Genomic DNA, 17,964 nt, shown 5'->3' with positions numbered 1-17,964 from the left:
ATAGCAACAGAATAAATGTAGCCGAGCATGTTTTCGCAAGCCACAATAAACAAGCAGTTCATTTTATTGTGCAACTAGGCAAATAGGATCCCGTCATTAATAAATATTTGCTTATCGTATCGGGACCCAAACCAAATAAACATCTGGTGAAATTTAAAGTTTTTCTATCGATAAGATAGCGGTGAAATGCTGATAAAAATTGCGGGTAAATGTGCCTCGCGAGTCGCGATAACACCACAATCTGAAATGATAACTGATACATACATATATGCATGTATATGAACATATACAAAATCACGTAGGCTAGCACATTTAGTCTTTAAATTTGGGAAAAGAAGCGCCCCTAATGAAGATGCAAATTACCAAAACGCGGTTGCTGCCTCACATGTCCCCATTTTAAACAATGCTGAACTATTTTTGTCTTGTAATAGTTACAAATCGACAAAGATTAATCCTATTTGTCGACCCACGCGTTTCTGCAATCGAGAGGTAAATGTATTTCACAAGACCAAATCGCAACATCGCTTATTTCGCGTTTTCGAAACCATCCTGCGTCATTCATTCCTTAGCGGCACTACTTGTACATACGAAGTACTTGATGTTTTACAGTGTTGGGAGCATTCTAAATAATATACATAATCAACAGTCTAAAATTCATGTAGGTTTTATCTGAGAAAATTCAGCCCACTCTCGGCACTATCATAGGAGTTTTAAACTAATAAGGAAACTGTAACACTATTGTCTCATTGTTCGACCAACGCTAAGACAAATAGCAGCTTATTCCAACTCTTACGCAAACCGAATTATGAAATGGACCGCAGGAGTCAGGAGCGCTCATCCATCGCAATGAAGACAAGCATGGTTTGTAAATACGGTTACAAAACGCATCGCGGACGCCTTGGCCCATCCTCCCGCGCATATAAATCAACCGTAAAATCACCAGCAGAGCATTGTCTTTCTCATTTTTCCATACATTTGCGTCACCGCGTGCAAGATCCAATACTGTTAACCAACTGTTAGCAATGCCACTCCGCGTTGCTCCGCGCAACCGCGGCCGCTCGCTACATATCGCAAGCTCTTGCGTCGCCCAGCCTGGCTTCATGATTAATCGCTGCCCTAATTCCGTTTGCAATACCTTAACCCGCACACGTAACCGCCGCGCTGCCGAGGGTATTCGATCCTTTCGCACTTCCGACACACAATAATGAGGAGGAAGCGATTGCAGACCGAAACAATCGACGATTCCGGCTGCGCGCGCCGCGGCGGAAACTGCGCCAGCGCACCGGCGGGATTTGCTCTTTTTATTTATTTATCAAGCGATCTAGACCGCATCTGTCGGGCGACAAACGCGTACAGCTGCCCTTTATGGTTATCGTCATTATTCCAGCCTCAACAAACTGGCAAGACTGGAGCGAGCGATCACCTGTCGCCAGGTGTTACATGCACAACGCCTACAATCTTTTTTCTGGGAAATGGAACGTTTTTTACTCGTCATAATTGCGTGTCATCTTATCGAGAAAAATATCTCAAACCACACACATACTGTTGCAATTTTTTCGTTCAGATTTCATTGCATTGTAATAACGATTATTAACTCGTCTGCCATGTGAGAGCTTCAGCTTTTTACTCGAACGTTTCTCAACACTTGGAAAAGTCGGTTTAAACGTAACAACGAGTTATGAAAGTGTATACGCAAACGTGCCAGTGAGCCGGTTACCTGCCGATTCTTCGTGTAATATCCTGCACGACATAATTCCTAGTTCAATTAGATACGCGCGCAATTTACGACATTTCAGTGAGTGCAGCGGAGTTTGGGTCGCGGTCTTCATCCGTAGAATTCGAGCGTGTCTGCTTAATGGCCCCGAAAGATCAAGGGTATGCGATCGTCGGGCTGCGACCGGCATCCTCGCACGTGTGCGATGTCCCCCGAAAGTATTTCGAAACAACAGCATAGCGATATATCGGGAAGGAGTCAATGAACGGAAGTGTTTCACGAGTGTCTGTGACATGCCCGCGCTATCGCAACTTGCGTAACGGACGCTTGCCCAACGCAGAACACTACCGTTGCTTGTTCTGGGCAGGGCCAGTGCCACTGCGGCCGCAGGATCGCAGGAATCTTGTTGGCGCGGCTGTTGCAAGCTCCTGCGGTCGGCGCGGGATGGCCGGGTCGACGCACGCTTTCTACACCGGCGCTCTTTCTCCACTGCGCCGCATTAGCCGCGCGATTGCAAAACTCTGCTGAGGTCGCGCTTTCTTCGTTCGCGACGCCTGGAGAAATTGTTGCGACATCGTACACCGACCCCGCGTTAGAAAGTCGACCGCTCACCGGATTTAACTCAGCCACGTAACTGTGTAATTGCAACAATTCGAGCCGGAGATCGATGAGATTTCGGATACTTTTTGCGGACGCACAACGGACACTTTCTTCGGTTACACAATCCTAACGTAACGGCCGGTAGGGTCATCGAACGGTATCGGTCGTTTCGTAAAAGTATCGTGCGTGAATAACTGGAGATGGTCGTGCGCAATTGGCCAATTGCGCTGCGGTTTGCGCAACGGGCTCTGGAGTGGCGCCCGTTCCGCAGTCCACGCGTTGCAACACAGGATTATTTCGGCGGCGGCGCTTGGACCGCCGCCCGGGCTTGCAACATGCCATATCGCAACGCACCTCATAATCCGCGCCATTGTGACACCCGGCCTGCGCGCGCCGCCAGCCTGCCAAATACGGCCCGCACAGTTGCACACGATCTCCTTACAGCATCCATCTTCACCGACACTGAATGTCACCCGCACCTACCCCCCACCCCGGCTCTGCTCCATTGAAGCTGCATTCGATTTAAAAACTAAAACAATTTTGCAATCGATGTTCACATTTGTGTTTTCGCAAGCGGCCCAGCGCTCGGTTTCAAAACTGAGTTCGACTTGCGTTATCGCTACTCCGATAAAGCGAACAGTGCCGCTGCTTATGCGGTTTTGAGACCTAAATTCAGAAGGATATACACACAATTCGTCGTCGTCGCACGGCGCATTGTCTAAGGCACTTAGCCCAACTCTGGTTTTCGCAACGTTATTTACATTAGCTGATTCATATGTGCGCTCGACGATAAAGCCGTAAGGCTAGCGGTGCTCTGATACTGTTATCAATCAAATTTCATAAAACATCCGCTGTGGGAACATGATTGTGCAATAGAAGCCGCGTATAATTGGGCATGGTCGGGATGGTTTCCCAACCTATCCCGGCGGCATCTCCGCGGTGTGGCAAGCGCTTGCGACACCACATGTCCCTACAATGCGGGTTACAAAATCTATGAGTAACCCACGCTGCACCATAGGGCTCGGAAGTGACCCGTGCGGAGCGTGAACAGCAAATTATTCATTGTTGACCATTAATCGGATCTTTCGCAACCCGGCGCCTGCCTGACACATCGAGACCTTTTTGTGAATGGTCGCATATAATGCGCTTCCTCGCGCTTGCGCAAGGCGCGTCATGTAGCGATATTAAGTCGAGCAGGAAGTGCATGCATGTGTGCTGCATCTGACTGCCATTGTTTGTTACGAAACTGTCAGGGTTGAGTTGAGCAATGGCGGCGGTTGCGAAACTGCAGCGCATCCCGCTAATTGTGGGCGATCTCCCACACGTCTGTCGCTGTACAAACCCACTGAACGATTATCACAACAATGAATATCGCCTTTATCACTTATCGCATCGGCATCCAATCTATCCGTGTTGCATTTATTTATAAACGCTTGTTATTAATTTTTAATGACAAATCAAATTAAATCCGAGTGTGTTAATGACGGGATTTCTACAAACTTGACCAATAAAGTTACAGCCACCCATTTACAAACGTGTAATTTAACGAAATATTAGTTAACAGTGTTGCGAAGTTGCAAACGTGAGTCAATTTAGTAATGCATACAGTTTAGTTTTGGCCACGAGTTCACGAGTTAGATTAGATCGCGGGCCGCGAGAGCCGAAATGCGGCCCTGTGTGTGCGTAATGCCAAATTGCGTAAATTGACAGTTGTCCTTTCGCCGCCACCACTGCGCGGGCGCAGCGCCTCCCGCGCCACGTCCGAGTCACGCCGAGAATCCTTGAGGCCACCGTTCGGAAATCCGGCCAACCTTCCGACCGCGTTACGACACCGTATAACTTATTTACACGTTGCGAAATTCGAATCGATTGCAACTGCAGACATCGCACTTTAGCCTTGCCGCTGTAGGGATTTAATTAGGATCAGTTGCGCAGTCGACGAGACCTAAACGGACACGAGGACGCCCTCAGATCCAGCTCCGCTCACTGATGGATTACAAAAAAGGGCCGGAGTGCAGTTGCAGGGTGACGTCACGCGTTTCGTCAGCGGGTTCCCACAGAGGATCTCTTGCTTCACGCCGATTAGTGGCACGTGCAGCGCCACGCACGCCCCACGCGTCTGCGCAACCATGCAGCGATGCAGCGTTACTCCTCTGACCCTACACTCCTTGCAATCCAAAACATCATGCCTAATGCCTAACACGCGAAGCGGTTGTTATTTCATTAAAAATCTGAAAGTCACTTGCGACAATCTTAACGAGGATAACCTTTACAACCAACCGCTCCATATTGTCACGACCCGATCAAATTTAATAACAAATGGCTACTAGATCATTTTGGATTAGCGCGGCACGCATAGTTTTATTAGTGGCAGGCTACGGTCTAATATGGCTTGGTCCCATTACCTTCGCGGCGAGCGATCTCGTCAATTTCAGTTAGCAGTCTTGCGTCCGTCGACAGACTATTTGTCAAACAGCTGAGACCGCAACTTGCGGGTTTTGTAACTCTGAGCAAACTTGATATTTATTGCGTTCATCTTTCGGATTAAGTACCAACGCGTAATCAAAACGAGTGACTTACGAGAACAAGCCGCGCGCTATGCCAGGTGAAAATTACTTTTAACTGCAGACGTTAATAGGTTCCAGACGCAAAAATAGATCAGGAGCCCTTCTTTAAATTCATTTAGCTCACAGTTCCCCTCAGAAGTATTATTAAACAGGCTAAAAATATCGTATGTATGCATTAATGCACGTCGATTTTACTGCATAGGAACGCCCACAGCGCACCTGCCTCGCCTTAACCTCCATATGCTTATTATTTTTTATTTCTTTAAAATTACACGTCGATTTTACTCCATGGACACTATAGTTTATTTTGATACTGCAACGCTGAACGCTGCGAAGTCAAAGCGACGCATACGGTAGGTAGGCAAAACATGTAAATCGTAGAGCGGAGTCCCGTTTGTCGCTCGATCCGAGTTGTTTTATTTACATTCAATCGCATATACAGCGGTGTACAGTTTCGAACTGTGTATTTAATGCATTTCGAAACGATGCGGCGGCTGTGAAACACGAGGTCGCGCACGGTGCGCCTGAAGCCGTGATGAAACGAACCCATTGCATCAGCTTTAGGGTTCGCTTTGTAATTGCTCCATGACACAAATGCTACATATTAATCGACCTGCGGGAGACAATTTATTATAGTATTACACACATGGATTACACGGTTCAAATTACCGAGGTTCACGTTCAGTTTGGGCGCGATGCTTTATCGGTAATTAGCTGTACGCGCGAATCGTTAATAGCGCCCGGACAAAGCTTTGTGCACAAAGGGATCCATTACGGACGAGCGCGTATCGCGTCGCGCATAGTATTATAGGCGGACCCGCGATTTATTTGGGTCACTGATCAGCGCACAATTGAGCTGACGTGTGGCCCGCGATGGATGCATGTAATGAGTTCGGAGAAAGCACCGGACATTCCAAATTAGCCCCCGGCTAAACGTTGTCTCCTTTTGTTTCAGAACAACGCTAAAACTCGAGTCGCTGGAGGATGCAGTCGTGCTCGATGATCCTGAAGAGGACCTTCTGCAAGACAAGCGGGGGTGTCCCGCGTACGTCTCGCCTGAGATTCTGAGGGCTCATCGGACGTACTCCGGGCGGGCCGCCGACATGTGGTCCCTCGGAGTCATACTGTACACCATGCTCGTTGGAAGGTATGTATCATTTTTTGTGCGACATTATTATCTATCACCATTGTCAGGGTGACGTTTACGAGGGTGGTGCGTCGTCTTCACCTGCGAGCGTGGGACTTACCGTTTGGAGACGGCAAGGGTCGCGGCGACCGTTGGACGCGCGGGGGATGATCACCTGTCGGCCGTTACGCGCCAACGGCTAACAATTATATCACCCACATATAAATGAGGCTAGTGAAATCTTCGGGCACCTGCCGGCGGTCATGTGGCGAAGACGTTGCCCGCCTCCGCCGCACCTGCCGTTCGCGAGCCTTTGTTTTCTACTTTTATCGGCCTCGCACCCGTAATTTATATTCCAAATTCGGGATTTCGCCGCAATCGCCGGCTTCACCTGTCGCCGGAAGGGTTCCATCGTCGTACCTGAGTTTTTGTTTCTGCGTGCATCTGCCTCCCCAAATGACAATCGGTTCTTCGTCATTAATTGGTGCCGAGTTTTGTAAAAACTGGACGATTTATGGAGTCCCATCCTAACTTCGATGTTAATGATCCGTCTTATCTGTTTAAAACGCGATAAGTTTTTGTGTCAGTTTCGACAAAAAATATTCGCTCATTTGTTTGTCTCAATTTCGTATCTCAGTGTAATCTCAATTTGTGGCTATCTAATCTTTTGGGCGGGTTTAAATAAAAAATGTCTTTATAATTTGCTAAATCTCTATTTCCTTTGTTGCAGGTATCCATTCAACGACTCGGAGCATGCGTCGCTGTTCGCGAAGATATCCCGCGGGTACTTTTTAGTGCCGGAGGGTTTGTCGTCGCGAGGCAAGTGCTTGATCCGATCGCTGCTGCGGCGGGAGGCGTGCGAGCGTTTGAGCGCGCGCGACGTGCTGCGGCACCCGTGGCTGGCACGCGACCCGCGGAATGAACTGCCTCCGCGCGCCGCGGCGTCCCTCGACCGCCGGGTACCAGACGTCGACATGGACGACTGCATCTAAGCCACCCACTCGCGGCCGGTGCTGGCATCCGCCGCAAACATCGGGATACAACGCATTGATTTAAATTCGCCAGTCTGCACGCTCCGATCGACGCAGCGCAACAGACCCTACTAGACTTAAGTCGTTGGGGTTCAGTTACGCCAGCAACAGACGTCGGCGTCGTCGGACGACGGACCTTTAATGTAATGTCAAAGTTATTTATGAATTTATTGTAAGTTATACCGGCCTAAGCCTGAGCTTGTGGTTGCTGAAATAGTCCGTCACATACGCCGCGTGTTCAGCAATGTTTCAGTAGGACCCCGAGATTGAAGGCGCCTGCCGATAGTGATTGAGGTACGATGGACCGCGCCGAGGGCGGCTGGCCCGCCTCTCGTCTACCTAATTTATAAAGTAAACAGCTCGAACTGAACTCAATAAGACTCGCATAAGCCGAGCGCGTCCTGGTATTTATGTTTTATGCGGCTTTTATTGGTATTACGTTCCTGTGTTTGCAAGCTGTGGTGTAGTCGTAACGCTGTAATGACAGAATAAGTGAGACTGATGCCGCGTGTTTTCACAAAGCGGCGACCGATCATCTTGTTGTGAATCTGGCGGGCTGAGGGCACACTGACGAGGATCCCTCGGGCAGTGTGCCCCGCAATCCGCAGTCATCGGGATACAGTTATTTATGTGACATTCTGTTAACTATTACGTTAATTCCTCGTAAGCCTATTGTAACCGTATCAATTTCACATCAATATAAGATCGTTATATTGCATTGAAGTTGTTGCTATAGTCTTAGGTAAATTACCTATGTATATTTTGTATTTATATAAAATTAAAGTTATATCGTGTAATTGTGATCTCCACCGATGTTATTTAGCGATTACTTGAATGCCATTATGTTGTTACACAGAAGTGTTGTTTCTTTTGTCGCACAACGACCCATTGCTTCCATCATAGAGTTATTTGATTATATTATTTGGTTATATTAAATCGTGATTATTTGGCAAATCGACAAGTGAAATTATTATTATTTTATCGTTATTCCAACCAAAATTATGTTTAAAAAAATATATTCACATCACCATGTACCGAGTATGGTAGAATTTGGTTTGTGCCATTTATTTAATTAAACCTAATTTATTTGTTGTTAATAATCGACGAGGTGAAGTCGGCACTACTCTTCCTAAAATTAAATTATTGTTTTCCATATATGGTACTTGGTGTTGAGTTTTTATATTGATTGATAAAATTTGAGATCATTTTTTAAGTTTTGTAATAAATTAACATCTTCCAAATCAAAATCATTATGTTACCATGTCTAAATTTGTTACTGTATCTTTTGATAATGTCATGTTTTGTTTTCAATTTTCTTTTTTCATTTGGGTTTCTGAGGATTGCCGCGAATGGTTAATCATAACTATTTGGTTAAGAGAATTTGTTACTTTAATCTTTATTTTTCTGGCAAAAATAGTTATGGCTGATCTGTTCTGGTGTACCATATCAATATGAAAGTAGTCAAGTCTTTCAGAGTGATGAAAGCATTGTACAATAGTAGTCTACTATGTAAAATACTACTGCTACTTTAATTTATACAAACTGTAAATAGAGTTAAGAATATCATATAAGGATTATCAAAAAAAGAAAGATGATAGAGGGAATAAAATAATATAGAAAAATTATACCATACTTTTATTCTAATATCCTTTCCCGTATCACTAAAGTGGAAATAAAAGAAAAGCGAAAAAATAAATGGACAATAGACTAAAATGTCGGTGTAGTTGGACAAGCCGAGTCGAGATACGAGGAACGCGGGTTCGAACCCCGCCGCCGCGCCGCTGGATTATTATGTTAAAACCACTTGAAACAAGCTTATTTAGTTTACCACACCGTTAACCCTAACCGGACTATCATAGCAACTTGCAGTCCAAAATACTACATAGGTAGGTACCTACATGAAGTACCGGAGTAAAATGTGACAAAAAAAAATTGGTTCTAACTTATAAATTCTAACGCCCGTATTCACAAATGATGCTTGCTTAAGTGAAGCAGAAAATCGAACGCACAGCGTTGAACAGAGCTCTGTGATTAGTTCGTGTGCTTCCACGCGCACTGTGAAACCTCATAGTAATGTTTGTGAATACGGGCGTAAATCACTTTAATAGAGTCTAACTAAAAGGACTTACGCTAAAGGTAGGTAAGGTAGAGGTAGCTACTTAAATTCAGTATTTAGGACTCACTTTTTACAAACAAAGTCGGTCGAGGCTACAAACAAAGAGGTCAAACTTGCAAAAAATGAGATTAATAAATACCTACATGTAAACATTGTTTTATCAACAATAGAGATGCAAAGTACATACCAAAGCGTTGCACATAGGTTCACACGGCCAGACGTAGGTACGTATGACACGATTACCTATACGTTAATTAATAATTCACAAAAGTAATTTAACCGTTATTCGTAGTTTTGATTTCTGACTGTTTTACTTTTTTATGAATAGGGTGAAGACGATAAAAGCAAAGAAATACTACAAGATATAAAATACAATTGAAGAAATTAGGTAATTACGCAAAAAACACATTAGTTAGATAATAATAATACCTTATTAGTTAGAGCATTAAATTAACTTCCGTGAATAGTGTTTTTATTAACGTTTCTTTTCCACTGAAAAAACAATAAGACAATGCTGTTACAGCGCCATCTATACCTTGCCAAGTCCCATCAGAAGGGGCAAAAGCACCCGAAGCACCACCATTAGCCACCATATCGTATCCAGCTAGCACGTAGCAAGTTTTAATAATGTGTAGTCATGTTTGATGCATCGTTAATTATACTAACACTAAATAGCCTCCGACTTCTTGTTTGTTGATTGTGGATTCAATTGAAAATAATGTTATTAGATGTGGTGTGTGACGCTAGGTTGCGCCTTTGCACTTATAAAAAAATACTCTGTCGCCATATCTGTGTCTGTCGCCTTATTGGTCGCCTTCTTAAAAATGTCAACTTGATCAACCCAACCATGTAGATTTTACATTGATCTCAATGAATGAATACAGGAAAAATAAATCAAAAACATTTCTATTTGATCTCTGAATTTATTTCTAATAATTACATTTATACAAAAACAACTAAGGTGAAGTCATCTGTGCCAGCCGCTAGTCTCAACAAAACAAAATCTATGAGATGTCGCAATAATAATAATATTTACACGTATATCGCGCTATTAACTTCGCATATATCGCATGTCATTTAGATAATTAATTTAATGATGTTCAAGCATGATGAATTTAAAAATATGCTGTTTAACACGATAACAAGTGAGTGATGCAAGACTACAGGGACTTAAAATTCCAGGTTAAGAGTATGAAATTAAATATAACTTAGAAATCATCTCGAATATTCCTTCGCATTGTTACAATATATTGCGCAATATTTTATATTACGTAGCGGTTTTTCAAATCAAGGAAGTGGTCTAGTATCGGTAACATATTAAAACTGCGTAGTAACTAAATAAACAATGATTTAATTTAGAACATAACAATGACATTATAATTTTAAGGGAAAAACATTCCAAAAACTAAATTATTACGTCGGAAAATCTACTTGTTGTGTTTAGCATCCAATAAGTTAAAGGTGTTAAAATAAAAACAATATTAAATACTTATCGAGTCTATTTCAATAGTATTAAGCGTTACATCACAGCACAGTGACTTCTTCCCAACGACAATAAGATGGTATTTGATTAAATTACTATAATAATGCATAACACGCTATCAAAAATCTTGCAATAATGAGTTTAGGAGTTCTAAGTGCGTATGAAATCATATGCGTTTTGTACTAAGATTTCTCACATTAGTAATTGGAACAGTAGTTTTTATTAATTTCGTCGATTCATCGACAGTGATCTTTTTTGTTAGCATGATAAATTACGGATTGAATTCAGTTTTTACATAGTCCCTGACATTCTATTAGAAAAGATAAAGTCACCAGTATAATAATCCAGCAGCGATTCTAAACAGAAATGTTAGCCAACTGTCTGTCTTGCATAAGTGAAGCAGCAAATCGAACGCACAGCGTTGAATAGAGCTCTATGATTGGTTCATGTGTGACCCTGTGCGTCCACACGCACTGTGAAACCTCATAGTAATGTTTGAAAATACGGGCGCGAGTCAGGGACTTATAGTCCAAGAATACGCCACATGCCCAATGAAGGTTTCTATAAAAATATTTCAAAACGCATTTGATTCTTCAATCCCCTCAGGTTAGGACTGAATAGACCCTACAACAGTTTGACTTTATGCTTAGAAGATTCCGTGGAAAACCAACTTTATTTTTCCTAGGTCTGAAGACCCCACATCAATTTGAACTTTATGCCGTCAAAATACGGTTAAAAAACAATGAATAAATTCCTAGGCCTGGTTAAGGCATAAAGAAATAACTCTTAACCAGGCCTTGGTTAGAGCCCACATCAATTTGAACCTTATACTGTGAAGATACAGTTGAAAACTAATGACTTTTTTTAAGAGTTAATTCTCCTAAACCCGAAATTGCAAGCGTGGTATGGTTATGGTCAGCTCAGTAGAGGCGTTCGGCCTTGCTGGGCCCATGTGTGCAGGCCCAGGCTTGCATGCGGCGTTCCAGTTCGGGCCTGAAGTGCCGGATGAGGCCTTGCACGGGCCACGCGGCGCCGTCGCCGAGCGCGCAGATTGTGTGGCCTGGGGACAAAGAAGGTACGTGAGAAATGTATTTAAATCCGTTGACTTATCTCTGGATTACCTCAAGGGAAATGGGAGAAAATACTGTATAATCATAATAATAAATAATAATAATAAATATCCTTGGACATTTTACACTGCGCTTCTAGTCCCAAACTAAGCAAAGCTTGTACTATGGGTACTAGACAACGGATACAAACATAATATGTAGGTACTTAAATACTTTTTTTTTTGTAAATACATACATATTATACATAGAAAACACCCAGTCCAATACAAACGAATATTATGTTCATGCACACAAATGTTTTTACTGTGTGAGAATCGAACCCGCAACCTCCGGAATAGTAGTTCGTTTCGAACCACTACACCAAACGGCCGACTCAACGACATACAGTGACTTGGCTGTATGGGGTTGAGTCATCCAATTTGTTGTTTCTTTGTACGTTACATTTCTTTAAGTATAAATCAATTTAAAAATAAATAAATAATGAGGGAGCTAAGAGCCATAAAAGATGATCATGGCCATACCTTCAATTTGTTTAGAGATTTCCCAAAGCATGTCGATTTCCTTCGGTGAAGCGTTGCCATCAACGAATCTGGAATGAAACAAAACATTTTATAATATTTAAAAAATATTTTCTCCACCGCGATCTAGCACTTACACAGCGCCATCTCTTGGCGCCACATTGAAATTAGCTTGTAGGATCTTTGAAAAACGTTCATTACCGTGAACACATACTCAGCACCATCTCTAAAGCCCGGTCGCCAAACATGTAGAATTTCGTCCAATGACCCCAAGCTACCCATCCTTATCGCTCGCGCGTAATTATATTGCTGTCGCGACTGTGCGACGGGCGGCCGCAGTTAGTGTGCGAGCGCGACAGCAACATAATTACGCGTGAGCGATAAGATAAGTATGGGTTAGCTTGGGGTCAATGGACGAAATTCTACGTGCTCGGCGACCGGGCTTTAGAGATGGTGCTGAGTATGTGTTCACGGTCACCACGGCCGGATTTTAGTCACCATAATACAACTAACACGTACGTAACGTACAAAAACACTGTAGTGTTGACAAGTTTGCCATCTGATGGCGCCATTCAAACTAACCTGTACATGATCTTGTTCATCCAAGACACGCCCTCGCGGCACGGCGTGCACTGCCCGCACGACTCGTGCTTGTAGAACATGATGAGGCGCGCGATGGCCTTCACTATGTCCGTGGACTTGTCCATCACGATGATGGCGGCTGTCCCGAGCGAGGTCTGAGCGGCTACCAGCCCGTCGAAGTCCATGATCAAGTATGTAATCTATTGGTATTGTTAACTATTCAATTCTTGGAAAAGACGTTCACCACCATAATCATACATTACAGCACCATCTCTTGACGTCAAATTGAAACTAATCTTTGGACATCCCTTTGGAAAACGGCCACCACCGCGAGCTAGCATTTATACAGCACCATCTCGTAGCCTCACATGGAAACTAATCTGTACAAGATGCTTGAAAAATCTCCACCACCGCGATCTAATACATACACAGCGCCATCTCTTGGCACCATTGAAACTTACCTGTACCAAATCTTTGAAAAAATCTTCACCACCATCATTTACAACGCCATCTGTTGGCGCCATTGAAACTACATGATCTTGTTCATTCAAGACACACTGTAATACTTTACAGCGCCATCTCTCGTCACCATCACGAAACTAACCTGTACAAGAGCACTATAATAGCGCCATCTCTGTCACCACACGGCAACTAACCTGTACATGATCTTGTTCATCCAGGACACGCCCTCGCGGCACGGCGTGCACTGCCCGCACGACTCGTGCTTGTAGAACATGATGAGGCGCGCGATGGCCTTCACTATGTCCGTGGACTTGTCCATCACGATGATGGCGGCTGTCCCGAGCGAGGTCTGAGCGGCTACCAGCCCGTCGAAGTCCATGATCAAGTATGTGTAATTAATTGGAATGTTAACTATCCAATTCTTAAAAAAAAATAGCACAGCGATCTAACATCACAGAGCGCCATCCCTTCAAGTGCCATTGAAACTAACCTGTATCTTTCAAACATCTTCACCATCGCGATCTAACACATAGACAGCACCATTACGTAGCCTCACATGGAAACTAATCTGTACAAGATGCTTGAAAAATCTTCACCACCGCGATCTAATACATACACAGCGTCATCTCTTGGCGCCATTTAAACTTACCTGTACAAAATCTGAAAACCTTCACCATTGCGATCTAATACACATACAGCGCCATTGAAACTTACCTGTGCATAATCTTGTCCATCTAATACTTCACACCGCCATCTCTCGTCATCACAACGATACTAACCTGTACAAGAACACTATAACAGCGCTATCTCTGTCACCACAACTCAACTAACCTGGTCCTGTACATGACCTTCGAAAAATCTTCACTACCGTCATCTAATACACATACAGCGCCATCTCTTAGCGAAAAAACTAACCTGTACATGATCTTGTTCATCCAGGACACGCCCTCGCGGCACGGCGTGCACTGCCCGCACGACTCGTGCTTGTAGAACATGATGAGGCGCGCGATGGCCTTCACTATGTCCGTGGACTTGTCCATCACGATGATGGCGGCTGTCCCGAGCGAGGTCTGAGCGGCTACTAGGCCGTCGAAGTCCATGATCAAGTATTATTATGTGATCGAGTGGTATTGTTAACTATCCACAGAAAATATTATAGAGCACCGCGACCTTACACCCCAGAGCGCCATCTATAAAGGTCACATTGAAACGAACCTGTACATGATCTTTAAATCATCACCACCGCGATGTAATACATATACATCGCCATCTGTTAACGCTACAGTGAAACTAACCTGTACCAGATCTTTGAAAAAATCTTAACCACCATCATTTACAACGCCATCTGTTGGCGCCATTGAAACTACATGATCTTGTTCATTCAAGACACACTGTAATACTTTACAGCGCCATCTCTCGTCACCATCACGAAACTAACCTGTACAAGAGCACTATAATAGCGCCATCTCTGTCACCACACCTACACTAACCTGTACATGATCTTGTTCATCCAAGACGGATCCAGGAATCTGTACATGATCTTCGAAAATCTTCACTACCGTGATCTAATACACATACAGCGCCATCTCTGTCACCACACGGCAACTAACCTGTACATAATCTTGTTCATCCAAGACACGCCCTCGCGGCACGGCGTGCACTGCCCGCACGACTCGTGCTTGTAGAACATGATGAGGCGCGCGATGGCCTTCACTATGTCCGTGGACTTGTCCATCACGATGATGGCGGCTGTCCCGAGCGAGGTCTGAGCGGCTACCAGCCCGTCGAAGTCCATGATCAAGTATGTGTAATTAATTGGATTGTTAACTATCCAATTCTTAACAGAAACGTTTCGCCATCGCGACCTGACATCGCACAGCTCGATCTCTTAACGCCACATTCTAATTCTAACTAACCTGTACATGATCCTAGGACAATCCTTCACCACCGCGATCTAATACATACACAGCGCCATCTCTTGGCGCCATTAAAACTTACCTGTACAACAATCTTCACCATTGCGATCTAATACACATACAGCGCCAATGAAACTTACCTGTGCATGATCTTGCGCCATCTGTTAGCACCACAATGTAAATATAGCGCCATCTCTGTCACCACAACGAAACTAACTTGTACATACAAGAGCACTACAATAGCGCCATCTCTGTCACCACAACTACACTAACCTGTACATGATCTTGTTCATCCAGGACACGCCCTCGCGGCACGGCGTGCACTGCCCGCACGACTCGTGCTTGTAGAACATGATGAGGCGCGCGATGGCCTTCACTATGTCCGTGGACTTGTCCATCACGATGATGGCGGCTGTCCCGAGCGAGGTCTGAGCGGCTACCAGCCCGTCGAAGTCCATGATCAAGTATGTAATCTATTGGTATTGTTAACTATTCAATTCTTGGAAAAGACGTTCACCACCACGATCATACATTACAGCACCATCTCTTGACGTCAAATTGAAACTAACCTTTGGACATCCCTTTGGAAAACGGCCACCACCGCGAGCTAGCATTTATACAGCACCATCTCGTAGCCTCACATGGAAACTAATCTGTACAAGATGCTTGAAAAATCTCCACCATTGCGATCTAATACACATACAGCGCCATTGAAACTTACCTGTGCATGATCTTGGGCCATCTTTTAGCAGCACAATGTAACTATAGCGCCATCTCTGTTACCACACCGAAACTAACCTGTACTTAATCTTCGAAAAATCTTCACCACCGTGATCTAATACATATACAGCGCCATCTCTTAGCAAATAAACTAACCTGTACATGATCTTGTTCATCCAGGACACTCCTTCGCGGCACGGCGTGCACTGCCCGCACGACTCGTGCTTGTAGAACATGATGAGGCGCGCGATGGCCTTCACTATGTCCGTGGACTTGTCCATCACGATGATGGCGGCTGTCCCGAGCGAGGTCTGAGCGGCTACCAGCCCGTCGAAGTACATGATCAAGTATTATTATGTGATCGAGTGGTATTGTTAACTATCCACAGAAAATATTATAGAGTTCCGCGACCTTACACCGCAGAACGCCATCTATTAACGTCACATTGAAACGAACCTGTACATGATCTTTAAATCGTTACCACCGCGGTGTAATACATATACAGCGCCATCTGTTAACGCTACAGTGAAACTAACCTGTACCAGATCTTTGAAAAAATCTTCACCACCATCATTTACAACGCCATCTGTTGGCGCCATTGAAACTACATGATCTTGTTCATTCAAGACACTGTTATACTTTACAGCGCCATCTCTCGTCACCATCACGAAACTAACCTGTACAAGAGCACTATAATAGCGCCATCTCTGTCACAACACCGCAACTAACCTGTACATGATCTTGTTCATCCAGGACACTCCTTCGCGGCACGGCGTGCACTGCCCGCACGACTCGTGCTTGTAGAACATGATGAGGCGCGCGATGGCCTTCACTATGTCCGTGGATTTGTCCATCACGATGATAGCGGCTGTCCCGAGCGAGGTCTGAGCGGCTACCAGCCCGTCGAAGTCCATGATCGCTGTCTCGCAGACGCTGCGGGGAAAATGTAAAGTTAATAAATAAATCAGTTGCTGTAATAATAGTGTGTGGAAAGTTTTTGGGTAAGGAATGTGCACGATTTCTAGTGCTGCCGATTTTGAAACTGTGTTTATTTGGCAAACCTGATGGTGACCAGATTTTTTTTTCTTTTGCAGGCAAAAGCATACGCCATGCAGCCATGTCTTCAGTATTATTGACCCGAGATATTGATAAGTCGTTCTTTTGTTTTTGTCAGTATAACTTGGCTTATGGAACCACGATTTCGCCAAAGTCACGTAACCAGCTTTAACAATATTTCGGGGTTTCAAAAACAGAAACTTACTCCTTAGGGATCAAAGGCGTGGACGAGCCTCCGGGTATGATGGCCAGCAGGTTGTCCCTCCACTGTGCACGGCGTGTTCACGTAACCAGATTTTTTTTCTTTTGCAGGCAAAGGCATACGCCATACAGCCAAGTCTTCAGTGTTAATGACCAGAGATGTTGAAAAGTTGATCTTCTTTTGTTTTTCAACAATGACTTGGTTTTGGGAACCGCGATATTGCCAATATCACGTGATTTAACAGTGGACTGGCTGTGGGGACCACGATTTTGCCAATGTCACGTGAGTAGCTTTGGAAGTCTGCTGGATTTTTTAAAACAGAAACTTACTCCTTAGGTATCAAAGGCGTGGACGAGCCTCCGGGTATGATGGCCAGCAGGTTGTCCCAGCCGCCGCAGACGCCGCCCGCGTGCCTCTCGATCAGTTCCTTCAGAGGGATGCTCATCTCTTCCTCCACTGTGCACGGCGTGTTCACGTGACCCGAGATGTTTTTTTTGGTCCTTTCCTTTTGCAGGCAAAGGCATACCAAACACGTGACCAGAGATGTTTTTTGTCTGATCCTTTTTTTTGCAAGAAAAGGCAAAGGCATACGCCATACAGCCAAATCTTCAGTATGACCAGAGATGTTGAAAAGTTGATCTTCTTTTGTTTTTCAACAATGCCTTGGTTTTGGGAGCCACGATTTTGCCAATATCACGTGATTTAACAGTGAACTGGCTTTGGGAACCACGATTTCGCCAAAAGTCACGTAACCAGCTTTAACAATATTTCAGAGTGTTTAAAATCAGAAACTTACTCCTT

The 17,964-nt window shown here is 44.3% G+C and overlaps 2 protein-coding genes across 5 annotated transcripts in view; one reads left to right on the top strand and one right to left on the bottom strand.

Moving 5' to 3' along the window:
- The window catches only part of LOC114350314 (tribbles homolog 2), a 37,472-nt gene extending 28,809 nt beyond the window's left edge, over positions 1 to 8,663 (top strand). The window contains exons 4-5 of the mRNA XM_028301067.1: positions 5,837 to 6,028; positions 6,738 to 8,663. Of these exons, the coding sequence (XP_028156868.1) occupies positions 5,837 to 6,028; positions 6,738 to 6,999 (454 nt within the window). The 3' untranslated portion in view covers positions 7,000 to 8,663. The remainder of the gene's footprint in view (positions 1 to 5,836; positions 6,029 to 6,737) is intronic.
- ND-51 (NADH dehydrogenase (ubiquinone) 51 kDa subunit) overlaps positions 1 to 17,964 on the bottom strand; it is a 32,533-nt gene that overhangs the window by 9,254 nt on the left and 5,315 nt on the right. Inside the window, exons 6-8 of one of the 4 annotated variants that reach the window (XM_028301063.1) lie at positions 16,635 to 16,838; positions 12,229 to 12,296; positions 10,240 to 11,697 (exon numbers count right to left, since the gene is read on the bottom strand). In XM_028301063.1, coding sequence (XP_028156864.1) covers positions 11,558 to 11,697; positions 12,229 to 12,296; positions 16,635 to 16,838 — 412 coding nt within the window. In that variant the 3' untranslated portion in view covers positions 10,240 to 11,557. Of the gene's footprint in view, positions 1 to 10,239; positions 11,698 to 12,228; positions 12,297 to 14,066; positions 14,374 to 16,634; positions 16,839 to 17,964 lie in introns of those variants that run through there. The other 3 variants (XM_028301066.1, XM_028301064.1, XM_028301065.1) reach the window with 3 other exon arrangements.

Source organism: Ostrinia furnacalis, unplaced genomic scaffold (assembly GCF_004193835.3).
Source record: "Ostrinia furnacalis isolate ACB-3 unplaced genomic scaffold, ASM419383v2 OfSCF0866, whole genome shotgun sequence".
NCBI classification, from domain to species: Eukaryota; Metazoa; Arthropoda; class Insecta; order Lepidoptera; family Crambidae; genus Ostrinia; species Ostrinia furnacalis.
The sequence above is the reverse complement of the archived record's forward strand: the minus strand, read 5'-3'. Positions and strand labels throughout refer to the sequence as shown.